The sequence below is a fragment of the Sebastes umbrosus genome, chromosome 3 (genome assembly GCF_015220745.1).
Source record: "Sebastes umbrosus isolate fSebUmb1 chromosome 3, fSebUmb1.pri, whole genome shotgun sequence".
NCBI lineage: Eukaryota > Metazoa > Chordata > Actinopteri > Perciformes > Sebastidae > Sebastes > Sebastes umbrosus.
Genome location: NC_051271.1, coordinates 21,888,749 through 21,916,565, shown reverse-complemented (window position 1 = coordinate 21,916,565; position 27,817 = coordinate 21,888,749). Strand labels below are relative to the sequence as shown.

At 41.0% G+C, this 27,817-nt stretch overlaps 1 protein-coding gene across 1 annotated transcript in view; it reads left to right on the top strand.

Moving 5' to 3' along the window:
* Window positions 1-27,041, top strand: part of fam160a1a (family with sequence similarity 160 member A1a) — a 34,906-nt gene extending 7,865 nt beyond the window's left edge. Inside the window, exons 3-14 of the mRNA XM_037764806.1 lie at window positions 4,730-4,790; window positions 6,926-7,146; window positions 12,873-13,553; window positions 15,590-15,748; window positions 15,884-15,970; window positions 16,345-16,512; window positions 18,171-18,250; window positions 18,464-18,666; window positions 20,507-21,508; window positions 21,599-21,777; window positions 22,030-22,150; window positions 23,584-27,041. Of these exons, the coding sequence (XP_037620734.1) occupies window positions 7,039-7,146; window positions 12,873-13,553; window positions 15,590-15,748; window positions 15,884-15,970; window positions 16,345-16,512; window positions 18,171-18,250; window positions 18,464-18,666; window positions 20,507-21,508; window positions 21,599-21,777; window positions 22,030-22,150; window positions 23,584-23,777 (2,982 nt within the window). The 5' untranslated portion in view covers window positions 4,730-4,790; window positions 6,926-7,038 and the 3' untranslated portion in view covers window positions 23,778-27,041. The remainder of the gene's footprint in view (window positions 1-4,729; window positions 4,791-6,925; window positions 7,147-12,872; window positions 13,554-15,589; window positions 15,749-15,883; window positions 15,971-16,344; window positions 16,513-18,170; window positions 18,251-18,463; window positions 18,667-20,506; window positions 21,509-21,598; window positions 21,778-22,029; window positions 22,151-23,583) is intronic.
* Window positions 27,042-27,817: the final 776 nt, after the last annotated feature.

Sequence of the window (27,817 nt, the reverse complement as noted above, 5' to 3'; positions counted from 1 at the left end):
TAATTGAAATTAGCTCCACCTTTACCAGCTGCAACATCAAAGCATCACTGATTATATGGTATGCTATATGACTATAAAATGTACCCTTCTGCATAATGAGTACTTTTGCTTTTGGTACCTTAAGGTTATTTGATACCTTTGGTACGTTTGTACTTTTACTTAAGTAAGAGTTTGAATGCAGGACTTTTACTTATAACTGAGTACTTTTACTTAAGTATAATGTCAGAATACTTCTTCCACCACTGCTAGCACCTTACACAAAAGTTTAGAAAAGAATTGTAGTGAAAAGTGTTTTTGTATATCTACTCTACTAGGTTTAAAACTCCTGTTTAGCAAGAAAGCTGATCTTCATTCTGAGTAAAGGGTGTGTCCTGCTGCCTTTAAGCTATTTGCCTAGACCACGCCTGTGTGTTTGAAAACCTCTGGGATGGCAGAAAGCTCACAATACCAGAAACCAGATCAGAAAAGACTGACAAAACCCCTCGAGGCGAGCATTTCTCTCTCATTTTTTTACACTGTTTGCTCCTCTCAGCCTCGGGCTTTATCTCTTCTTTTCATCCTGGCGAAGCACCGAGGTGCAACACAACAGCCAAGCCCATGTTCTCTCTTTGTCATCATGTTTACCTTGGGAGTGAGGACACGAACATTGTGAAACCATTTCCACAGAACAGAATGAAATATCCAGCTGTATCTGTGTAGTGATAATAAATAACCGATGCAATCATTTGCAGTTGGCAATGCAGGAAAGGCATGACATGTTTTAGCAAAAATGGATTGTTTGTATCAACTCCTGGCTATTATCTAATTCCCTGAAAGAGGAAGAATGCAAGTTTAAGGCACTTCCTCATTGGCTTCAATTTTCAGACCTGGAGGTAGCCCACAAGCTAATACCCACAGGAACAAATGGAGGCGTCGAATAGGAAGTAATACTTCAAATACACGTCACCTACAAAACTAAAAAGCAGTACAAAAAACTGAGTTTAAAACTGTCGGTGTGACTGAATACTTGGCTTGTAAGACCTTCAATCAACATCAAAGAATAAATCAAAGAGTGAAAAACAAGTCAGAAGAAGAAAAGAGGAATATAATCAGTGTGTCAAAGCTTGTTGTTCAGTTAAATAACATAGCAACACTGTTGTGGTGTGTAATGTACTTTCTCTAATTGCATTCCCCCTGATTTGATTTGTCAGCTTTCCTTCAGTAAACAACAACTTTATACAGAAAGTTTACATTTTTTTAAAAGTGTCTGAGATATCGTTTGTGACATTTGGATGATTGGTAGAAATTAACCTCAACATCAACATATATTTAGGAAAGAATTAATGAATTATTACTGAATTGCACTCTTTGAATGACGTTTACATTGTGTGTTTCTCAAAACCGTGACCCCAAATGTCCTCATGTTGGAAAGGATTAGAGTACATACAGTAGTGTGTTGTTTATAACTGCGTCTGCATTGAGGGAAATCCCAGCCTGGATTCGTCTGCTCTGTTGATTGTGTCTCTAGCTGTGGAAACGTGGAAGCGACAAATATGTGTAATTATCAAATTGCCATAATTGGATAATTGGAAATTAGGAGAATCCAGCGAGGCTTGTGCGTTGCAATGAGACCGTTACGCCGGGAGTTTGAGACTGTAAATAGACAAATATACAGTACTCTGTCAGATTCACACACACACACACACACACACACACACACATGCACGGAAGATGTATTTTTAACAACCTATATTTTAGCATGTGCTCTGCTTGTCCCATTTCTGGCTCTACTGTATGTCAGGTTATTTTGAGCAAGTAGAGCAGTGTCTTCTGGGTAACTGGGCTCTCCCTCTGTGTGACAAGATGACAGCAGGTACTGTAAATGAGAGCACTATGTAGGTCAGGACTGTCATTAATAGGCCCTCTACTAAAAAAGCATATTTTACTATTTAACAAGCGGCGGTCTTTGTTGCGTATTTCACTTCCTCATTGGATTGTTCAGAGTATTATGAGATGCAGGTACTCAGTCTTAGTTGTTGTGTAATGAGTTGGTAAATCCAAGTATTGACCTATTTGGCTCATAGTTAAAAGCAGAAACTTTATGCCAGTGTATTGTTGTCTGAGAGGAGCTAATCACTGCTTACATCAGGCTAATCTTGCGGTCTGTTCAGTGGCGCACACAGAAACAAACCCTCCGTACTGAACATTTTTGACATTAACCTGTCAGCATCTATAACCCACAAGAGAGCAGGACCAGCACTGAGACAGCTGAAAATTAATTGGAGAGGCTGATAAACAGGTGAAAGTGAGTCTGACCAGTCTACAGCAAGCAAGATGAAGTACAGGGCCACAGAATATCAGGCTACACTTACTGGAAAAATGTTTCAATACCATTTAAATAAAGAGCCCCATTCAGCCTTTCCTGGTTTTCTGCTTCTCCAGGTCAAAAGAGGCTCAGCAGGAGATCATATTTCTACATGTTTCCCTGCTAATATGTTACCAAATTACTCATTAACTCAGTATGCTGATGTTTGTCTATCACTGTTAGCCCACCACACAGGATTTATAATCCAATAATATTTTGATAATTTGTTATATGTTATGTTATGTAATATGTTATACTGTATTTCAGGTTGGTCTCATACATTGTCAGTAGTTATACCTATGAAAAATAATGCACTGTAATTTGTTTATATGCCATGAAATCAATTTGTGTGAACAGGAACTATAAAGAGCGACAAACGCCGTGTAGGGAGGGTAAAAAAAAAACAGATTTTTCGCCCAGGAGGCCGGCGGTCATGAAACCAGAAGTCAACGTTGATTTATTTGTCACGTACCTTACGTACTTAAGTACTGCCACTTCCGTAGATATTTTAACCCAAACCACGATCTTTTCCTAAACCTAACCAACTAGTTTTATTGCCTAAACCTAAGGAAGTTGATTCCTGTGAAGACAGAAGTATATTTTTAAAAGACTGTATGCATGTAACGAACGGAAATGAACACGTTGCTGGACATTTGAAGGAAAACAAACAAAACAAAGGAATAACTTTTTCATAAGAAGTCATCATACAAACCGAATATGTTGTATATTTCCTAACACTAAAAGAACAAAAAACAAAGTTGTGCATTATGTAAAATGTTTAACCATTCTTCATATCAGTTTTTCACTGCTGACATACAGAAGGACGTTTGATTGCACAGGACCGTTATCGCTCCAGTTATAAAAGATAAAAACAATTGCAACCATTCTGTCATCTTTTTTAAAGCCTCAAATTAGGGCTGTGTATTGGCAAGAATCTGGCGATACGATGCGTATCATGTATACAGGGGCAACAATTCAATATATTGCGATACTGTAAGTAAGACAATATATTGTGATTTTTAGGAATTTTAGGAAAACTGTCATAGTATAAAGAACACACCACCATATGAGTAAAAAAAAAAAAAGGTCACTATGTGAAATGGCTACTATAGGGATTAACATCATTACACATGAATACAATTCATGTGCGGCTCATTGGATCCACAAGAGTCTCAGCTTTACAGTGAAACCCAATTTATTTAAGGACCCCAGTATGCAGAGATATTCAAATACACCATTTAAGAATATGTGAAAATAACACATTTGTACTGCATGCAAAAAACTGCATATAATTATCATAAAGTGGGTATGTCTGTAAAGGGGAGACTCGTGGGTACCCATAGAACCCATTTTCATTTTGGAGCGTTATTAAGCCTCCCTTAGCTTAAAGAGGATAATTAAGTTTTGTTTCTGGCTGCTGTATCACAAGGTTGGAGGTTACATTTCTGAGCTCCTGCTGTTCGCATGTCAAAGTGTCCTGAACAAGACAGTGAACTTAAAATTGCAAGAATGTTTGCAGATAAAAAAATGTCTCTGTGAGTTAAATTGAATCTACAGTACAACCCCATGGGTGACTTCTCTACATATACTGTATGTCTGTGTACTGTGCTGTTGGAGGGGGAAACTGCATGTGTGAGTCCATCGAGAGGCACAAAACCAGCCTGCGAAACAATAAATGAGTGTTTGATGACTCAATCACCCACACACACAAATCTCCATCTGTCTCCCTCTCACCCTCTCTGTTTACACGACATCACGCTTTTATGAAAGATTGCATGTTTTCCAAGAAACACACATTTTTAGATTCTCACCAAAACATCAACTGCAGAGAGTTTATGTGGTCAGTGTTTTATTGTACATATTTATTGTATTGATTAAATAAAAAACTAGATTTTGAGAGTTTCTGAGGTTGCTGCGTCATGTGACACGATTCCCACGATGGCTTGGTGTAACTGCTGGAGAGGGCAGTTGTAATGTTGGTGAGGAACAGGCCTCTCGCGGCGGAGAAGGATGCCAATTACATCACAACACTAATTGGAAAGGACAATAGTGTTATTGTCCCACGATGGAGGGATCACGAGGATCTGATATTGATGTTGAAGTCCTCCACGATTGGTTTGTTCTGTACTTTTTATGCATGTGTCATTTTTCTTGTACCTCCTCCTTTTCTGGAGACTTTCTCTCACCATGTTTTCCCTTTTTTACTCCCTCCCCCTCCTGCGCTCCCCTCCCTGTAACCTCCTCCCTCTCCATCTCCGTCCAAGTGGCGTTCGGAGAAGCTTACTCATGTCCAGTCACTTCCCACCATGCCTGGCCTCTCGCACGGACACTCACTTCCTGCTCCTCTTTTTGACATATCTTCTTTTTTTTTGTGTGTGACAACAGGACAAGAATGAGGTCTTCGTCTGCTTAGTGACCCGTCCCCGTTAAAGATGGTTCAGCAAAGGTAAGAAACCACACAAACACACACAGTCTGACACACTCGCCACGCTGCTTTTACATTCCTTCTCAGTTATCCAACCAGCCGGCACTCTCCTCTAACTGAAAGCAGATGGTGAAAGAAAGTTTGACTGTGTTATGCCTGAACTCGGTGGTTGGTGGGGATGTTTCAGTAGTACTGGGGCAAAGTGGATTCAAAAGAAGGGGGCGAGCTGTGATTGGTTGAGAGGCACGTTGAGGGGCGGGAGTTAGAGGCTCTGATGTGGTGTTGTGGCATGCAGCTGCTGCGTGTTTTACAGTTGATCCCCTGTGGTGACCATATGATCCTGTATTGTGCTTAACTTTGTCCTGACGTTGTGTTAGTGCTCTGAGACACAGGCTTCAACCATATCATGTCCTTTATAGCCATGCTAGCGGCATGGCTCCAGCTCCAACAAAGCTTTTAGCAACCTATAAATACTAACATTCTATGTTAAGATGGTTAACATGGTTATTGTTACCTGCTAAACATCAGGATGTTAACACTCATCGTGAGCATGCTGGCAATACTGACAGTGCAATGTAAAGATGGTGAACAGGATACAAATTTGGTGCCTTCAAATGAAACTCGTGAGCTCATATTTACAACATGGAAAGTCGTGCACACGATATGCTTGGCGTTCAAGTGGTTAAGTCGTGAGAACACCGCTGCTGAGCAACGGCAATATTAACGTTACAGTCGGCGTCTCTAGAAGCCACAGAGGCTGGGGTAACATAATGCGGGAAATGCAAAGGCATAATGACAGAGGAAAAAGATGAGACCGTTTGGAATATCAACATTTTCCTCAGACCTATTATAAAATTACGAAGCAAAACAATATCCGACTAAAATGACAGTATATTAATTTATTTATGCACTGTAAATAATAACTTCCAAGGCCTCCGCCATTTCTGACAACGTCAACAAACACGTCACAACTCGTGAACTCTGAGCTTTCAGAAACGTTCCTCTTCCGAGGTCGTGAATACGACATGAGAGGGGCGTTCATATGGGCTCAACTTGTAAACACGAGCCCATTTGAAGGCACCAATTATAACTGCTAAACATCAGGATACTAACACTGTCATTGTGGTAAGATGGTGAACAGGATGAACATTATAACCGCTAAACATCAGAATGTTAAATTTGAGCATGTTAGCATGCTGACTTTGGGAAAGCGTGGCTGTGCCAAAGTAGCCTACAGCCTCACAGAGATGTTAGCAGGCCGGTAGACTCTGGTTGGAGAGATTATGGGTAAGATCCCTTGAACATGGCTGTGATTTTCATATACATGTGACATCAAATTCTAATGATAGTCATTGCAAACATTCACTGTCTGCAAGCAGAGGAAACACGGACAGATAAGGCGACATCCTTCCTCTTGAAGTGCAGGCGTGTACTTTGTACAGTAGCAGAGAACTTGATGTTTCTCACATTATCCTGTTTGAAAAAGCCCTACACTCAGTGAGGTCAAAGAAAACTTCTGTCTTGTTTTAGCAGAGTCAATCTTTCCAGTAATGTGCTCTCCAAGAGAAACAACAAAATTGCTTCCTTTCTGGGGGAAAAAGTGGGCATCTTCCAAATTTCCATGGTGCCAATGTGAGTGTTGGAACTGATCTGCAAAGCTGCCTTCGGGCTATTTTCAACAAAAATCAAATATACTTTTTTTATACAAACAAGCAATGCAGACCTCACTTGCCTAAATATGTTGTCTTTCCCCTCCCCTAACTCCCCACATTCAGCCAGCGGTGTTCACACCCCGTCGCCGTTCGCCTCCTGATGTCAAAAAATGTTTCTGTAATGAGAGCGATGCAGGAATCCACTCTTGGCATCTGAGGTAGTCCAAAAGCAATTTGACAGCTCAGTCCGAAGTCCAGAGTACGGCTCTCTGAGCCAAAGTCGAGCGAGATGTGCCTCTCCTCTACTGAGTCATCTGACTTTGCCTGTTATTGTTCTCTTTCCTGCATGCCTGTCATAGCTGCTGTCTGGCTATGCAGAGGGAGGAGAGAAATGCAATCACCCGTCACATCAGTGCATCTGCGCTGCTATTTTATGAACTTTTTGTGGCTCTGTGTTTTAAAGATGTCTGCTTGTGTGTGTTTTTTCTTCTTCTGCATCTTCAGGTCCTCTGTGATTATGCTTCGTCCTGTGGTTATGGTTGCACCCAGTAAGCAGTCAGGAATGTCCTCCTTCTCCTGCCTATGACATGGTTTAAACAACGTATGATCCGGTCACCATGATGGCCTCCATGGTTGCCAATGGAAACCCAGATGGGCAGTCTCTGGTCTTGAAAGGGGTGGATCCAGAGACCTGCATGATTGTGTTCAAGAACCACTGGGCCCAGGTAAATGCTACATCAAGAGTCCCACAGCTTTAGGGGACATATCATGAAAAACTCACTTTTTCAGTGCTTGTGCTCATACATTTGGGTATCTGGAGTTTCTACCAACCCACAAACTGTGAAATAAAACAACCTAGTCAGTTTTTTTGTGGGCTGCTTAGATCACAAAAACGTGATTCAACAAGCCATTCAGATTCGGCTCCCCTTCACACGTCACATGCAGGCTCATTAAGAATACACCGCCCACGGTTTGAGAACTACCTTTGTAAAGGTCCACCACATTTATTTCGCAAGCCAATCAGAGCAGGCGCTAAAGAGCATTTCAGACAGAGGGTGAATACAGGTATATTCAGATAGACAGTATCAGTGTTAATTGCGTAACGAAAACTATGAAGACATATGTTCGCCAGAGACCTTTTTTTCCATGACTAAGACGAGATGGTGCCGGTATCAAACATGCAATATCGTTGACGAGAAAAGACAAGACTAAAATGTAGATAAACGTAATGTAAATAATAACTTTACCAAAATCTCTCTTTATTTTTGTCACCTTCCACCATCTCCTCCCCAATCACACCTCAATCCTGACAATTGTGCTACTATAATGCATAGAGTTGGCGGTTTGTGGGTCGTTTCGGGTCAGGTGGTTGATTAACACATATTTTTACATGTTGGGTGGGCGGATTGGCTTTCATAACGGACCAGTGAGGTGCTACTGAACTGCGTATCATTAATGAACGCAGTCAGGAGGACTCAAACTAACTGCAAAGCTGCATTCTTAATCATTAACCTGTGATTTTAATCAGATAATGATAAGATAAAATTTTATGTGAAATAAGTAATCTCATGACTAAACAGGACTAATATTAAATAAAAAAAATAGCTGACAAAATAGAGAAAACATTTTGACCAAAATCTAATGAATTTTCCTTGACTAAAACTGGACTGAAACTATGAAGGATAAAAATCACTAAAATGTGACTACAACTAATAAGCATTTTCGTATTAAGACTAAGACTAAATCTCAAATAGCTGCCAAAATTAACACTGGACAGTATGAGAAAAAATAATGTTTTTTTTTTTAACATTAAAGCATGTAAACATGTTTTAGTAGAAACCCAAAATACAAGTATGCACCTGGAAATGAGCATACTATGTCTCCTTTTAAAGAAATAGTTTGACATATCATACACTTATTTCCATTGTTTTGCAGAGTTAGACGAGAACACGACTTAAGTTATGACCGAAATAACACAACTAATCCCTACAAGCTTATCTGGTGACAAATTTAATAAAAGCCCAGTGGAATTCAGCTTAATTTAGCTGCGAGCCCCATAAAGGGTCAGACCCCACACTGACAACCACTAACGTCAACATTAAAGCCGCTGACACTTAGTTACCAACAGACTTTTCTAACCTCTCAGCGTCTGGCCAGTGTCACTCTGTTCAACGTTTGTTGGTCTCAGTGTGGGAGGAGTAGAGGTCTCGCAGGCTGCCAGGACCCACAGGGCTGAACAGGGACGCATGCTGCTGCCAATATTCCACTGGCCATAAGTGCACTGCAGTTTAGTGTTGCTGGGACGGCACTGGAGCCAGTGAGGTAGAAGTAAAGTAGAATTTGTGCAGAGTTTGACCCCAGAAGGCGGTTTTCACATTCATCCGCTGAAGGAGGAAAGTTTTTTTAAAGGAACAGTGTGCAACATTTCGGGGATCTATTTGCAGAAATGTAATATAACATTAATAACTATGTTTTCATTAGTGTATAATCACCTGAAACTAAGAATTTTTTTGCTTAGAATGAGCTCTTCATATCTACATAGGGAGCAGGTCTTCTTCACAGAGTCCGCCATGTGGCTCCGTCATGTTTCTGCAGTAGCCCAGAACGAACAAACCAAACACTGGCTCTAGAGAGAGCCTTTCACGTTTTTACGTTACCTGAAGGCCACCGTAGTTCTCCGACACGCTTGTGAAACTGCGGTAACGTGAGCCGCAGACGCAGAGTGCTAAACTGTGGTACTGCCAGCCGCCATCTGACTTCCGTTGTTCCTAAAGTGGTGTTATTATGTAGGTGAACGGTGTTAACACGGTTTTGCACTCGGCAGCTTACATTACCGCAGTCTTGGAAAGGGAATAGTGAGCGGAGGGGTACTCAGTTGGTTGCAATCTGCGACCACACCACTAGATGTCACCAAACCTACGCACTGTACCTTTAAACATGTGTACATACAAGCATGATTTTGTAATATCACCATGCATATTGGAACACTCAAAATCACTTAAATGTGAATATTTTCTGGTTTCTTTACTTCTCTATGACAGTAAACTGAATATCTTTTGAGTTGTGGACTAAACAAGACATTTGAGGACGTCATCTGGGGCTTTGGGAAACACTGATCCACATGTTTCACCATTTTCTGACATTTTATAGACCAAACAACTATCAAGAAAATAATCTACAGATTAATCGTCAGTGAAAATAATCGTTAGTTGCAGCCCTACTCCAGTGATGTGCATTGTGTTGGATGCATCTGTTAATGTGGTTGGTGAATTCAGATTGACTTGGAAGAACTGTGTTGTCAGCGAGCTTATTGTTTTGAATACAAACCTGTTATAATAGGTCGCCAAGTTTAGCAGGCTTGACAGTCCAGTCCAGACTAGTGACAGACATGGTACTGAACATGACGGTAGGTTAACCATTGTAGTTTGTTTCTGACACATACATTATGTTTTCTTCACAGAATCACATATTCCTTCACTAGTCCCAGCCTGACTGTGAACAGGAAAAAATCCCCGTTCCAGATTAAAGCTTGTTTTGCTTTAGGCAAACTGGCAGCACAATTTCACTCCTGCAGAGTCTTATTTCCATGCTTGGCTAATCTGTAGCCTGATAAGAGTGCGCTTGACTTTGGTTTCAGTTCGGAAAACCTTGAAATCCGAGTAACACGTCGTAAGTAATATTGGCCTGGTCCCTCTGTAAGAAGCTCTGCCTGTTTCATTGGCAGATTAGGTTAATGTTCATTTGCTGTGTCTTATCTGGCGCTCTGCAGGCCTCACAGAGCTCATTGTGTTTGTTGTGACATGCAAAGTGATCAGCCTGTTGCTGTGGCTGCCAGCAATCTTTAACCCTAGACAGTGAAGAGCCGTAGTGACGAGGAACAAACTGTCTGTACGCAAGAGTTACTGACTCCCTCCATTCGTGGTTAATGACACGTGACCCCTAATAAATCACTTTATCAATGTGTTTCTGTTTAGTGACGTGTGCAGTTCATGTGGAGAAACACTCCCATCCAGTGTACATTTACGAACATCTTCAGAGTTTCAGTGAAATTAGCTCTGTCCCTGCTCCCATCAGTCATGTGCTTTCTGCTGGTTACAATAACATCTGTCAGCTGAATTAAAAGCACAGATGTTAAGCGTGAAAAATAATTGTTTCATCCCAATTTAATCTCCAGAATAATATTTGGGATTCTTTTCGCAGTGTAGACACCTTTTTGAAAATTGGCAATTCAGAACCTGGATCTGACACCGCATATGTCATCTTGTATTAATAAGATTCACTCATCTGGGCCTGTGTTACTGTATAAACTGAGTAATGTTAAAACTCCAGCAGCTCTAAGATAAGACACTTGCATCAGCAAATTTAGCAGTGATCTATGTAAAAAAATGAGGAAGGTACTTTGAACAAATTGATGTATTGCTACAACTTCTAAGAAGCTCAGATTTATACTCCTAGTTGTGGCCTGTTCCGATTAAATATGAAACAAATAGTTCATATTTAAAACAATTCTAACATAGCTTTTATTTTGAAGGTTAGATCCCTGCTACTACAAATGTTATTCTGACCCATGGAACCAAAAATTCATGCTTGTTGGCAGCTAATTGTTTGCAAATAATACACATACTCCAGGCATCATAGTTTGACACACCTTAACCTCGTCTGCAACTGACCTTGATAGTGCATTCTTGCCAATCCTCCCGAGACTCACATTTTTCATTGCCCTCTCCCGGATTTTTCCCGGGGTCACAATTCTCCCGAATGTCTCCCAATTTATGACACATTTTCACACCTTTTTTTCCTTTTCTATATCTTAACCTGTTTCTGGCACTGTACAGCGTGTATAAGCCCTACTGTTTCAACCCAGACGACAACAGAGCTACACCAAAATTTGGCTTTGCTCGACGCAGTGAAAAGCTGTCGTGGCGCGGCGCTTGCCATTACAAATAATGGGTTTCAGAGCGCAGTGGTGCCGTTGTTGTGTTTTGTCTGAAATGGCCTTCATTGAGTGAGAGATGGAGAGCGAAATGGAGACTATGTAGGACCCCAAGACCCCCCTGCTTTGGTTTAGAAATCCTCCATATTTTTGAGGTCTCAAGTATGATAGTGTCAGTATTAATCAGAATTCTCCATATGTCCAGGAAGTAATATCCTTAAATGATTATCAAACCTGCCCCCTTCCTGTCATTATAGTAATGGCTGGAGAGCTTGAACTGGACTGAGCCCACTGGGCCAGGCCCAGGCCCCATCGGGCTCAGACGGGGATTACAAACTCTGCTCTCTTGTTTCCATCGGCCTTGCCCAGCTCTCTCTTGTGCACAGCCAGTTATTGTCATGGCAGCAGTGGCAGGCCGGGGACACTGGCTCCATTATTGTGACTCTGGTTTCTACGCAGCCGACACACAAGGGAGGGAATGGATACACAAAGGACTGTTTCACTACGTGCTACCAAACTGAGTTTATCTGTGCTGTGCTGCCGGTCGATTCACACCCCATTATTGTTGATAATTAACCTGTCAGGAAGAAGGGAATGATTTTACTTTAACATGGTGTACAAGCACTGCCGATAGAAATACGATTTAAAACTGCTATAAAAAAAAGAAATTTGTGCCATAGGTCTATCATCCGTAGTTTAGCACAGATACTTAACATTATGTGAGTGGAAATGCTTACAATCCTCTTTGTCAGCATAAATGGAAACTGATTCTGTGCTTTTAGCGCTTTTTAAATCCCAGCGATCAATTTGCTTCTTCCTTGGATTTCGTTGATTGAGTTTCTATCAATCTTCACTTTGTGTTCTCCAAAACGGTGGCCTTCAGTCTAGGGCTGCAACCAACGATTATGATTTTCTCAATTAATTGATTAGTTGTTTGGTCTATAAAATGTCAGAAAATGGTGAAAAATGACGATCAGTGTTTCCCAAAGCCCAAGATGATGTCCTCAAATGTCTTGTTTTGTCCACAACTCAATGATATTCAGTTTACTCTCATAGAGGAGTAAAGAAACCAGAAAATATTCACATTTAAGAAGCGGGAATCAGAGAATTAACATGTTTGATATTTAGAAGTCTGTTTGTGGATGTTTTTATCTATAAATATGGGTGTGGTTTCTTCTTTTTCACACACATTGACCTGACAAAGATCGAAGCAGGATTGAAACGTAGTCAATAAAAATATTGTGGCATGGAGTTGTGTGCAGGCGTTACCTTTTTCTTTACTGACTTTTTTTAAAAAACTTTCCACCAAAATCGTCCTTATCTCGTAATGCTTTATTTTTTAAATCTAATTCTACAAGCTATGGCTTTGTCTCTATTTGTAGTTATGATTGCCACAGCGTAATAACGTATTACTTTGCAAAGTTTGCTGCAAAAGCTGTTCTTCTTGTGTTAAAATCAAATGATATATGGTTATAATGTGTTCAGTTTAAGTAATATTCCTCTTGTCTCTTGCTGTAGGTGGTGAAGATCCTAGAGAAGCATGATCCCCTACGCGGCAGCTCCACCCTGCCCTCCCTGAGTGTCATCAACCTCAACGCCGGCTCCAGCGGCGGCCCTCGTTTCGGCCCTGTCCCCGGAGACGAGGCGAACGCGGTGCAGAACTATGTGGAGCACATGCTGTTCCTGCTGATGGAGGAGGACAGCGGCCAGGCCGGCGCCATGGGCCCCATCCTGGAGTTTGTAGTGATGGAGAACGTGATGGAGCGCCTCTTCGTGTGGAGCCTACGCAGGGAGTTCACCGACGACATGAAGCTGGAGCAGCTGAAGATGTACGAGATGCTGGTGGGCCAGGCGCGCCAGCCCCTGCTGCATCACAAGCCCATCCTGCGTCCGCTCATGATGCTGCTGTCGTCCTGTTCGGGCACGGCGGCGGCGCGGGTCGAAGCCGAGCTGGTGCTGCTGCTCCACCAGCTGTGCTGCGTTCTGGCGAAGGACCCTTCAATTCTGGAGCTGTTCTTCCACACCAGCGAGGATCAAGGAGCCACCAACTTCCTCATCTTCTCCCTGCTCATCCCCTTCATCCACAGGGAGGGCACGGTGGGCCAGCAAGCCAGAGACGCACTGCTGCTCATTATGTCGCTGTCTGCTGAGAACGAGCGAGTGGCCAAACACATCGCAGAGAATACCTACTTCTGTCCGGTCAGTCCCAAGTGATGAATTACCTTTCCTTCTCTTTTTCTCTGGCTGTCATTCACTTGGTGGTTTTTGGTATCTGACTCAGTCCTTCTGTTTTTAATTTTCCCAACTAATCAACCTTTCTGTATGAGGACTTGTTCACACGTATTATCTGAGAGCCGTTATAAAATCCCAGATTTTTATGTGACCTCATAATCAGGCAAAAATGATATGCAGATGAATTCATGAAGCCACTTGAAGCGAGGTTAAACCATCTCATTGAATGTTACAAATGTCTGGCATTCATAAGATTATGGCACGGCTGCAAGCTAATCCCATGTAAATAATGCCTTTTACCCGCAGCTGCAGACATCGCAATGAGAAATGGCTTTTGATGCGATGCCAGTGAAACAATTGGAGTCTGAATGTAATTGGTTCCATTGGCAGGCTACAAGGATAATCCTATAGAGAGGATGTATACATCAATGCAGCACTAATGATGCACTCATCTGTGGTGCTGTAGACTCTGTTGTTTTTTGAAATCCTATAAATACTTAAAATTACACCTCTAAGAAAAGACAGAAATCATATTAATATTTCCTGTTTGTTATGTCTGCTGACATTAATGCATTAATTAGTGACCTAATTACCATATCCTGCTGATTGTGAAAGGAAAGGCAGTAAAACTCTTTGCTGCTGAAATATTTATAGAGCTGACCTGTAAGAGGTATATGTATGCTGTCTTGCTGTGCGAGGAGGAGGCTGATATGTAGGCTGCGGCAGTGCATCTGCATTACATTATCAAAATGGAAAAGAAGAAATGATTTAAAGTATTTTGCATTGCAGTGAGCAGTAAAACAACATTATAAATCTGTTGTGTGACGCCGAAAGTAAAACTGACAGCCAAATATATATATTTTATGCCATATACCGCCTCATTAATGTTTAATGAGCCCATAATATTCCCTCTGTAATCACTTTATGTCAGATTATTTTGCATAAGGCTCTATATATCACATGATGCTAGGTTTGCAGCACAGTTTGTTTTTTCTACAGTAACCTACAGCTAAAATCTTTTTCACTGTATATTTTTGCTGTGGAGGCAAACAGCTGGATAGCATTATATTGAGAAAATAAAATGGCGTTCTAAAAAACACCTTTATGCCAAACCATTTTGACAAACTTAAAATCCATCTTCCTGGATTTCAAATTTCAGCTAAATGTTAATGTCAGCATGCTACCATGCTCACAGCGACAGGGTTAACATCCCACTCCTTATGTAGATATAAACTAGGGCTGTCAAAGATGATGCAATAATAATGTGTTAACGCAAATTTGTTTTAATGCCACTAATTTCTTTAACGCGTTAATGCATCAATCTTTCGGAGGTTGAAGCAGGCTAGAGTGAATATACTGCTATCATTTTAAACTAGAAAACCTAAGGAATCCATTGGTATTAAATAACGCTCCAAAATGACACTCAATTTTTTCAAGGAAAAACTGACATGGCCATTTTCAAAGGGGTCCCTTGACCTTTGACCTCAAGATATGTGAATGAAAATGTGTTCTATGGGTACCCACGAGTCTCCCCTTTACAGACATGCCCACTTTATGATAATCACATGCAGTTTGGGGCAAGTCATAGTCAAGTCAGCACACTGACACACTGACAGCTGTTGTTGCCTGTTGGGCTTGAGTTTGCCATGTTATGATTTGAGCATATTTTTTATGCTAAATGCAGTACCTGTGAGGGTTTCTGGACAATATTTGTCATTGTTTTGTGTTAACTGATTTCCAATAATAAATATATACATACATTTGCATAAAGCAAACATATTTTCCCACTCCCATATTAATAAGAGTATTAAATACTTGAAAAATCTCCCTTTAAGGTACATTTTGAACAGATAAAAAAATGTGCGATTAATTTGCGATTAATTATGTTCACCATTTTATCATGTTAGCATGCTAACATGATAATCCGTAATAATCAGCTATCGACTTTATCTAGATTCCTGTAACATCTTATTTGATGTTGCCGCCTCTCTCTGTGTCCTCAGGTTCTGGCCACAGGGCTGAGCGGCCTGTACTCATCTCTGCCCACCAAGCTGGAGTTTCCCAATGAGGAGTGGCACTGCCTGCACAAAGAGGACTGGCTCCAGATGCCGTCCCTCGTCCAGTTTCTCAACTCGCTGGAGTTCTGCAACGCCGTCATTCAGGTGAAAACATGTGATGACTGGCTGTTGCTTTTCACACGAGGCTCTGCCGCATTAAAAATGTATTCACACGCGGTAAATGACCTGCAACCTTCTGCTTGACTGCACTCTTGACACTTGACATGTGACTGTTCCCAGGTGGCCAACCCTGATATCAGAGACCAGCTAGTTAGCTACATCTACAACGGGTTCCTCGTGCCTGTCCTAGCACCAGCTCTCCACAAGGTCGGTACTCTCACCTCTAAGTATACAGTCAGTAACTCAACTTATTATTGAGGATGGCATTTCTACCGATCACCAAATTACAGAAGATGGAAAATCATGTGACGCATTTCAAAATAAAAGTTACACATGTCAAATTAAAGGAATAGTTCGACATTTTTGGAAAGAGAGAGTTAGATGAGAAGCTGGATACCACTCTCATATCTATTTCATTTCCTTTATTTGTTTATTGATAAGGATAGAGCATGTTAATGAACATCAGTATAAAATACAAGATAGACAATTTCAACTGATTCTTCTCTGGCATGATGTTTTTATTTGTTACTCTCAAACACAAACTCTTAACTTACTGACTAATGATTTCCACCTCTGTGAAGCTGACCCTGGAGGAGGTGATGACCACCACAGCATACCTCGACCTCTTCCTGAGGACTGCGTCTGAGCCGGCTCTGCTGCAGACGTTCCTCTCCTTCATCCTCCTCCACCGACACGAGAACGTCCACATTTTAGATACTCTAGTCAGCCGCATCAACACGCCCTTCCAGGTACAGGACGAAACCAACGAACTGCCAACATCACTGATGTTTTGTCTGAAAAACACACACTCACTGCACTCAAATACAGCATGACTCATGTTTAATAACTCCAGAAAACGGCCCCAGAGGCAGTTTCGGACCCATTGTGAAACTTTAAATGGGAGATTGTTGCCATGGTGATGCTCAGTTGCAGTGACATATCTTGTTATTAAAGCAACGGATATGAGCATTTTAAAACAGTCTCTCTCTATAGGAGCATCTTGTTTAAATCATTAACATGAATAAGTCATGTGTTCTTTACATTGCTATGTAAATGACTCGGGGAGATCCCTCCCGTGTTTGCTAACAGTCAGTGACAACTCAGTGAGAAATTAGAAAACATGTTTGCTTTTCACATTTTTGACCTTGAGCCAAATTAAACATTGACTAACATGCAAATATTACAATATGCTCTTAATGCTGTTTCAGCCTTTGACTTAAGGAAAAACGTACACACAAATATAATTTAAAGAGGACCTATTATGCTCATTTTCAGGTGCTACTTGTATTCTGGGTTTCTACTAGAACATGTTTACGCGCTTTAATGTTTAAGAAACGCTTTATTTTTCTCCTACCGGCTGTGCTGCAGCACCTCTTTTCACCTTCTGTCAGCTGGCCCACTGTTGTGATTGGTCAACCGAACCAAACTCCTCGAACTCTGCTCCAGCTCCACTCTAACTAGCTTAGCCTAGTGTTACTTGGTGACATCACAACGTTATGGAAGAAAAGGCAGGACTTCAAGCAAGGCATTTCAGGCAGTTTAGGAGAAGTGTGGGGGAAAGTAACTCCCTTTGGGCTTTGTGACTTTGCAGACTTTTTACATTTACAACACACTAAAGGAAAGGACAAAAGCATAATTGGTCCTCTTTAAAACGTTTTATTTTACAAAAAACTCTCAACTCTCGACCTTCTCTAGGCTAATCAAGCAAAATTTACTTTTACTACTACTGATAAAATCCCCTGAATGGCTCTATTTTACATTAATATATAAGCTATGCTAGAGCCCTGGCTCTGTGGGTGACAATGAAATATTTCAGCCGCAGCTGCACTTTGTTTACTTGTTGTTATTAGCAAATGTTAACATGCTGACACACTAAACTAAGATGGCGAACATGGTGAACATTGTACCATTGTGAGCATGTTAGCTTAAAAATAATCCACAGATTATTTAGCAATAAAAATAATGATTATTTGCAGCCAAATTCTACTAACAAGATGAAAAGTCTACAGCCATGCTTGCTGCTTTGTGTGGCTGTACTTAGGCACAGCGCTGCTTTGAGCTAAATGCTTAGATCAGCATGCAGTGTCCATTATTCTATAAATTAATCAATTAATTGTTTAGTCTTTAAAATGTCTAGTGAAAATGTCCATCACAATTTCCCAGACCCTGTTGTGACATCTTCAAACTGCTTGATTTACAAAGATGTATAAAATAGAAAATTCTCACGTTTGAGAAGCCAGTGAATATTTGCCAATTTTGCTTTAAAAATGACTTAATTGATTGATTATCAAAATTGTTGTTGATTTAATTTTTGTTTCCCGACTAATTGACCGACGTTTCAGCTGTAGTATAAAAATCCTTAGTTGTTGTAATGTGTTTGATTGTGTCTTTCTATTCAACTGTGCAGTTGGGCACTGTGTCACTGGCACTTTTCCGCACTCTCATCGGCTTATACTGTGAAGATGTGATGCTGCAGCTCGTATTGAGGTAAGTAGCACACACACACACACACACACACACACACACACACACACTGACTTATCCCAGTTATGAAGCATGGTACATCTAATTGGTTTATGACATGATGAGCTTTTACTTTCTACCTCCCACCGTGCAGACTTGTGTTACCATCTGTCTGCCCCCCTCCTACGACCACCCGTTGGTTTTCCTAACAGGATTCGTTCCCATCTGCCTCCCCAGGTACCTGATCCCCTGTAATCACATGATGTTGAGTCAGAGACGTGTCGTGGGGGAGAGGGACTGCTACTCTGTGTCAGCAGCCAAGATCCTGGCATTAACACCGTCCTGCTGCTCTCCTGATCACAGCCCCCCACCTCTACGACAGCTGGACTCCATCCTCTTTTCTAAGGGGGCAGAGACTCCCAGCAACACCAGCGCCACGGGTAAGAAGGGCTAAATTAAAGGAACAGTTTGTCTGGTTTTGTTTTTGCCATTTTGGACTTCCTTTCAGTGGGTTATGATAATATTGTACTCCCCAAAGCTCAGATCTAGAAACAGGGAGACGTTGCTATGATGAAGTCTGATGAGACTGAAGATCATACCGGTTGTAAACAAGCCACTTTATTTGGAGGTAAAATGGATGGGAATGGTGGCAAAAAATACAAAAAGAAGACCCAAGTTTTGATAAACTAGAATTATCCCTTACAACACTGCTTCCCAACCTGGGGGTCCTGACCCCCACCAGGGGTCGGCAAAGCTTCACAGGGGGTCGCAAAGCCTTCTTGGTTTTAAGGGATGTAAGGTCCAATCCCAATGTCCACACTCAGACTCACAGACTTTGAGGCGCATTTTTGCAAATCCGTCAGGGTTTAGGGCTGTCCTACTGTCGTCAAGTCCTTAAGGGCTCTGTCAGACATTTAGATTTTCTGTAAATCCGCATTTCTGCAGACTTTGCCTGAGGGAATTACCCACAATTCATAGTGTTGTTGTGATGTTAAACACAGGGTTACTAGGGGATGCCCGGAGGTGTAAAATAAACAAGGAGGACAGCACATGGGTGTTCAGCCAGGCATATTTAAATTTACACAGAAACATTAACATTAAGGATTTATGATGGTACAAAAAACACATGAAATCAGAGGAATGCAGGCATTTAACTTTATTACACACCTGGTTTATCCATCAGCCATTTCGTTTAGTCTCGTTTAGGCAAGAACCTGGAAGATGTTCAAATAGGCACGTAACGTAAAATAAAAACCCACAATAGGCTTCGTCAAGGTAACGTGATACGTTGCCACAAAGTGTTTTCCCATTCATACCATTTCAAGCCCTTGCAGCCTCTCACACCAATTACCAGGTGACGTCAGTCAAGTCCCTGAGAGTTCACGGCTTAAAGCCTTAGGGGGGACATTGGGATTTGGTCTCAGACAACTTAAAAAATAAATGAATCCCCTATCCTCTAATCCCCTAAAGAAAAAGGTTAGGAACCACTGCCTTACATGGAGTACATGGACTATATGGAGTCCAGCTAATTATTATCGTAGCTGAAATGCATAGGAAGGCAGTGTGTTGGAAAAATGCCCTTCAACCCTGTTTAAAGGCCGTGTGTCAGAAGGCATCCACACTGCGGAGGTGTTCTTGTTCATGAGACTGAGCTCTGAGCTGCCAGCTGCATGAAAGAGGAAAGCTTGGAGGTTTTAATAAATGGTGTCTGACATAACTGAATACTTTTAATTTTTCAAGTACTGTATGTGCTACAGCTGAGGAAAAATGAATGCTTTTCAGCCATATTTGTAATCAGCTTTTATGGATGTTTTTGTTTTTTTTGCTGCTTTCAAATCAGCCACGAGGTGAATTCATCCAGCAGATTTCACTATTCATAACCTCATTTGAGAGAGTGCATGTCATATCCCTCAGTAATAATAGTGGTGTGCAGTCAAAACACAACAGAGCAGACAGACGGAGGAAAATGGAAAGTCATTAATTGCAGCAGTTCGAGTGCTAAAATCTAATAAGATAAAAGATAATGAGTATAATTTATTAACATTACATTTTTTAAATCTGTGCAGTGTTGATCTGCATTTATCTGGGACATGAACAAATAACAGGGATGATTATGAGTATTTTTTTCAAATAGCGAGATCTCCTGCTGTTTCGCTGTATTACATCACTTTACCTCCCGTAGCTACATGTCAAACTCATTAGTTGTGCTCTGTGTGAGTGCTGCGCTGAGGCGCTGCACGCCAGCTTTTATCAACATTTCCTATCGTTTTTTTTTTCCAGAGGAAAATGAGAGCTTCTTAGAAGATGATGACGGCTCGGGTAACTCCTGCACCATCGGCTCAGAAATCTACCTGGATGTCAGTTATCTTCATTACCTCTACGACGCCCGTCTGAGCATCAGCAGCTGCATACGGGCTTGCCAGGTTTGGTCAGCACCGTACGACAGCGAGGACCCCCCTCCTGAGAAATACCAGCCCGGCGTCCTCGAGGAGTCGGCGCTGAAGATTCGGCCAACCCAGATGGCTTTCAAGAGAGTTCCACAGCCTGTAGCGCCTCGCCCTCAACCGTGCCTGCCACCGTCGCCGAATACAGAGCTGCCCTCCATCACCCAGCTGGAGCTGGAGTGGGATGATAGTTACGATGCGTGCCCGGTGCAGACCGCTGAGGCTCCCGTGGAGAGTAAACGTCCACGGCAGCCTCCTGCTGAGCCCCCAAAGCATATCCAGGAGATGAGGAAAACGGCCATCATGTTGGTTCAAGGCTCATATATCGAGGAAAATGAGTTCGAGGACGACGTCATGGTGTACGATCTTGTTGCCAAGAAAGACACCAGAGACGTCGAACGGGTTAAATCCAACGGGTCTAAATCAGAAGAAACCCAACCAGGCTCAGCAGCAGTTCCCCTAAAAAACGGACTCAGTCTAACTCTTCCAACCTCTGTGATGGCTGATAAAAAGAGCCTGGACACAAAGGTCAAAGGTCAGATGGATAGCAATTCCCACCTACAAATCACCGCAGCTGCCGAGGCGGGTGACGACCTTTTGGCTCAGTATGAGGAGCTCATTCGTACGTTGGACACAAAAACAGGTGGCAAACAGGTCAAACCTGATGGAGAGTTGAAGAAGCCTGTCATACCTGCGGAGGAGGATGAGGAGGAGGAAGAGGAGATGGATTTTACCTCCTTCTCTGCTGAAACACCGGAGGCAGACAAACTGCATTCACCTTTTGGGGTGAAGTTTGTCAGCGGAGGTGCAGGTAGAAGCCAGTCGATGCCTTTTACTGGTACGTAAAAGGGAAATCTTCGCTTTGCAGAAGCCTCGTTATTCACCAAAACTTACATTCAGATATTGTTTATGATTCTTCTTCTTGCAGGTCCATTTGTCAGCGTGCTGCTGTCTCGTCTGGAGACCATGCCGTCTAACTCGCTTCACGTCAACTTGTTGTTGACGGGCATCCTGGCCCAGTTGGCGGCCTACCCTCAGCCTCTCCTGCGCTCCTTCCTGCTCAACACCAACATGGTCTTTCAGCCGACCGTTCGCTCCCTTTACCAGGTAACACAAATGTGTTGTGCGTAGGCATGTGCAGGCTTTCTATTTCCTTTCCTGTGTATGAGAGATTTAAAATAGGAATAGAATGAATTGTTTGAGCGTAGTTCTGTAGTTGCTCTTTTAATGCACAAGTGAACAAGTGAGATCCTTGATTAATACAGTCAGGCTGCAAGGTTGTTCTCATTCATTTAGCTTCAGTGTAAATACTGCAGATGTGAATGTACAGTCAGGTTTCTTTTCTGTGTTTCCCTTCAGGTACTGGCAACCGTGAAGAACCAGATAGAACAGCAGGCTGCCACCAGAAAAGACTTTCCAGAGCTGATCATTACCGCCCAACACTGGCTGCTGGCCAGGGAGCCTTCATTCATGGCAGCAGGTGACAGCACACCCACATCCAGGATCTTTGTTCCTGTGCCAGCTATGTTTGGAATCTATATCTGCACATAGATCTGTAACAGTACGAGTTACGCATGAAAAAAGAGGTGTGGACGCGAGTCACAAATTTGATGACTTTAGACTCGACTTTACAAAATACAAAAAGACTTACAACTCTTCTTGGACTTTAACACCAATGACTCTCGACTTCACTCGGACTTGAGGCTTTTGACTTGAAAATTCTTGCTACCTTCCCCCAAGCCCAAAGATTACATTTTTTATTTGTGTGCCACAAATCAATTCATTTCCTGAATCGACTAACGTTAATGCTGTTCATTCACAGCAAGTCAACACTTAATTCCCCAGATCTTGTTTTATGATTAAGTTCAGTTGCAGTTGTTTTAACAAATAAATACAAATTTGTACAAGCATTTATGATTTTTGTAAATGTAATATATTATTACTCTGTTGTTAAAATGTCATTACATTTGGTGAAGAGCACATTATGACTTGTTTAACTCAAGACTTGACTGACTTGAAACTCAAAGTTTAGGATGTGGGACTTGACCGTCTTCACTTGGGACTTAAGTACAAAGACTTGAGACTTACTTGTGACTTGCAAAACAATGACTTGGTCCCACCTCTGCAAGTATTTAAGACATTTTTAATCAATTCAAACTGAAATCAAAGCGGGTTTACTTGAGCACATACAATGCTGATTGACTGTAGCTTCATTTTTCCCAAAATGTCGAACTGTTCCTTTAAGTTGTCTGTTTAAAAAAACTCAATAGTCTTTTGATTTTTTAATTAGTAATTTGACTCTCGCTCTATTTTATAATGTCTTTTCAGTACAACAGTTGGCTCAGGATGAACCCATTGGCTTGAGATGGCATTATTGTTTTTAATGTTCTCGATGACTTTAATATAAACTCTGCACTGTTGTTGAGTTCCTCGATCTCACTAACGCGCTGTTAAAAAAAGGGTAGAGTTCAAAACAACATTTGCATTCATTATGGGTTGTGTTTCGGCTCCTGTTGGGAACCAGAATAAATTCTACTTGATTTTGTTGAGCAACAGTCTCGGCTGAACCCGGGAGTGTTTTTGAACTGGGTTCCCCGTGGTTTCACAGTTGTACAAGCTACCAAAAAAACATGTTGGAAGTATGTTTGTGGAAAGATAAAAGCCAGAGTTTTCTATGAAGGGAATTTTTTAGTTGACTAATAGGGCTGCTCCTTTCTTGTGCGTGATCAATGTTTTTTTTTAGCACTTTTAAGATCCTACTATCTGGCTGAAATCATTTATAAATGGAGAAATCATTAACAGGAATTTATTATGTTTACAAAATGTCTTAAATTCCAACTCATGCATTGCACAGAGTATATTTATGTGTTTTCAATTTTGTCATTGTTGCTGATTAAATCCTCATGTTCTCAGACAAAAGCAGCAGCAGCTCCACCCACGGCGAGGCGGGAAGGTTGTTGAAGAATTCGCCGCCACCAAAACCCAAAGCCATCTCTCTGGATCGGACAGAAGTCTTCGCTACCGTCCTCTTCACGGAGTTCCTCAAAGAACTGGCCGCCATTGCACAAGAGCACTCCATCTTATCGTACATTCCTATGGAAGAGTGATCGTGTCCCAATAGAGTCCAGTTTGAAGACTTTAAAAGACTCCATTTAAGATGTTTTTGTCCTTTTCAGGTACTACTTGATGAAGAAACCTCTCAGATCTTGTAAACTATTTTTAAAAAATCATAGTGTATTTATTTTCCCAAGCAAAGACAATCAATTTCTTATGCTTTTTAATTTCATCTCTCTAGTTCTGTTTTTGCAGTAGTAGGGCATAAACATTGACCTGTTTGCTGAAGCCTGCACCAGCCTCATAAGAGTGAGCTCCAGGTCCACCAACCAAAGACTGCACAGAGATGATTTTAACAATCATCAGTCCTTATCTGAACTTCTGAATGTCTTCTACCACCAGCTCCAACCACAGCAACATGTCCGCTGCTCAGTGTGGTTCTGTTAAATACACAGGTGGCCTTTCTGGACAGTTGTTGCCTCTTTGCCATAGACAGGTTTCTTGTATACAAACATTACTGGGTGCGTGCGCATTCAGGGGGAAAAACCGCTTTGGCAGTCGTTGTAATCAACGTACAGCATACCGGAGTGAGCTTTACCCCGCCATAGTCGCGTAACGTCACAGCAATTTAGAGCCGTAACGAAGTCTTGTATCACTTTTAAGTTTTAAGGCATAGTCCCTAATCATATATGAATATTTCCGTAGCGCATGGGTCGATCACCGTGTTGTTGATCAGTTCATTTTTATTGATCTGCGGAACATAACAGCTCGACATGACCAGCTGCAGCTTTGCTAGCGCTGTGTGACTAGAATGCTTCTGCCCATCAGGGCTGGATCTATAATCTTCTTCTGTTTTTTAACAAAGGCATTTGATCCCCTCTGAATGCTAAACATTTTCAATCCATCTTTTCTGCAGCTGGTGCAGTTTACTGCACAACAACTCTAATTTGCAGCTAGGCTCTGCTGAGCATGCCGTGCTTTCTGCCCCCCTCGCTGCGTACACATCTCTGTGATGACGTTGCACAGAAACCTGTCTATAGGATCACACTCCATATCTGAGCACCACCTGGAGCCTCTGTCGCTTTCAGGGAGCGAGCCTTTATATTAGCAGCATAAAAATGTAATTTAAAGATGTAGCCGACCGGCAGCAGGGCCGGCATCATCACACATCCAAACTTTCTTCTTCTTATGCAACTGTTACATGACAAAACAGGTGGGTCACTTTTGTCTTTAAACTTTGGTGTTTAGTACATTTTGTTTTGGTGTTTTTCTGTTAATTCATGACGGTACCTCAGGAGTCTTTTTAATGCACGTTCTCTCGTTCAGCCTTTGGATGAAGCAGTTTTACCACAATGCACTAGTTTCTCACAATAATGGGCTCCACATGTTCTCCAAAACCAGACTTATTCGTGTTACAGTATATTTAATTTGCCTTACTTTAGTGATGCTTTATGATGTACATATTGTAAGAAAACACTATGCAAATCAAGGATATTTGGGGTATAATTAAGTTTGGGATATTTCCAGAATGGGATGGGGTATTTAAGCTTTTAAGAGAGTTTCTATTGCCATATTGTTTTGTTCACATGGTTATACTAGATGCTAGTTGTTACGGTTTTGTCATCACCTTCTATTTAGGGATTGTGTAGGGTGTTGTGATCATACCACTGTTGGGAGTGTCGTAGTTTTGCATCTGTTAAAAACCATCTCAATAATTTGCCTTTATTTTAGTCCAGGTATTTCACATGGTTGTTTTAAAATGAGATAATACAAGAGATATATTTTGTTACAAAGCATGCCTCTGCTGTCTAAATGAATTTACCAGGACAGAAATACTTAATAATTAGTGCCTAAATTATGATTTTAGTTCACATTATTGCCTGATTTCGAATGGATTTACACAGGAACTGATGTTTTTTTTTTTTACTTGAAGCTGTCCATTGTCAGAGTTTTAAGGAAAGGCCAAAGGGACTGAAAACGTGCAACATATATAGTTCTGTCACATTATTCCTGATGTGTTGTTTCACTTTCAATACTTTTATTTTCAACATAATAAAATGACACAATACAAAGACCTCCAATTGAGACGAGACACAATCACATATTATTTTTATTATGGCTGTTAAACTTAATGCGATAATAATGCATTAACGCCACTAATTTCTTTAACGCGTTTACGTCACTTGTGATTTTTAGGTTGTAGCGGGCTCAGTTTTAAAGCTAGAGTTAAGATACTGGCATCATATCGATTGGTACCAACCATGTCATACTAGCTTGCCGCTAAATAACGCTCCAAACTTACCCTTAATTTACTTTAAGGTATATTTAGAATAGATAACAAATGTGCAATTAATTGCGATTAATTATAGACAATCGTGCAATTAATTGCAATTAAATATTTTAATCGATTAACAGCCCCAATTTTTATTTTATGTATTTATTTTTCTTCTTTTTTGGGGGGGATGTGTTGTGTTTCATATCAACTTAATTTAATGTATTTGTTTCAAACAAATTTTCTAGAAGTAAAAAAGTAAACACCATCCATTTACAACTTGATATAAAGATGCAGTTAATAGATAATGTGGACATTTACCTGAGAAATACAACATTTCGTTGCATACGTTTCATAATATCTTGAATTTTATATTGAAAAATATGTCAGAAATGATTAGAACTGTTAATTCAGAGCAGATTTAATGGACTGCTTCGACAAGGTCTAACAAAAAGTAAATGTGCTATTGTACAAACACAAATTATTAGGACATGTTGTAAAACTACACTAGGTTGATCATCGGCTTAAAGTCCAGCTAATGCGACGAAAAGAATTGTTTAACTTTAGTTTTAAGTGTTTTTCTTCCTATTTAAATCCATTCGGTCTGATGCTACGCAGGCAATAGATTATGCAGTTGGATCTTTGTGTACTCTCATTTTACAAAAATGGCTCAGAAGTGTATATTTGTATCAATCTACGCCATTTTCAGAGTAGTTGAATGAGTATTTGTCGGGTAAAAGAATGTCGCTGAGCACTTTATCAGCCTTTTCATACCACAGTCACTCTGCACTGCTGACACCTCAACCGGCACAGATTCATTCACACCCAGCGCAGCATAACAACCTCTGTTTTAGCAGCATTGTGGCATGAAGATGGGTATTATAACCAAGATTGTAGACCGGTTTCTTTCTCTATTCCAAAGATGCATCCTCTCTGACACCGTTTAGCCTCAGTTTTCTGTCCAGGATATGATCAGGTTGCTGTTTGTTGCTGATGTCTGACACCCAGAGGCATGCCTCTTTTAATAAAAGTCTGGTAAATGAAACGTGATGTGTTGACTTGTTTCCCCCTTACGCTCTTTAAACAACAACAAAATGCAAGCTTTCCTAAACAGAAACCCAGCTGCTTTACTGAACAGGTTTAACCTGACACAATCAATCTTTCCTCTCTGCCAGATGTGGTTTGTGGCTGTTTGTTCTGTAGACACTGACGTCCTCATTTAATACACATCTCTTTCCGAACAGCCTTTCTTCCCCTCCAGAGAGTGTTCAAAACTAGGTCTTGTGCTTGGTAAACACACAAGCTTACATTCTCCACTCACATGCAATGACTGTAAAGTACTGCAGAGATGAAGCAAACGATGGAGAACCTTTTGACAGCTCGTAAATATCCTGTTCATCGTCAGTGCTCGTATGCACAAGATAAACATCTTTTTGATATATGTTAAGCCTGTGCAGGCAAACACGTTATTACAAGGGGCAGAAAACAGCATGAAATGATATCAATGTGGGATAAACTGCAGAAAATATGTACATGAAGCACTGGATGCTGTCATATGATGTCAGAAAGACCAACCAGGAACCACAAACATTTACCATTTGCAAAAATATTGGGATTTATTTAGCTTCTTAATATCTTATCTTAAATCTTATCTTAATATCTTATCTTAAATTACTACATGTAAGTAAACTGCACCGAGTGTACAAACCATTAGAAACCAGAAGAAGCAAACTGATGAGGTCAGAAAACTGGCATTATTGTGTCTTAAATTCCTTTTTTACATGTCTACTGATCATAAAAATAGAGAAGAGACAGGTTTAA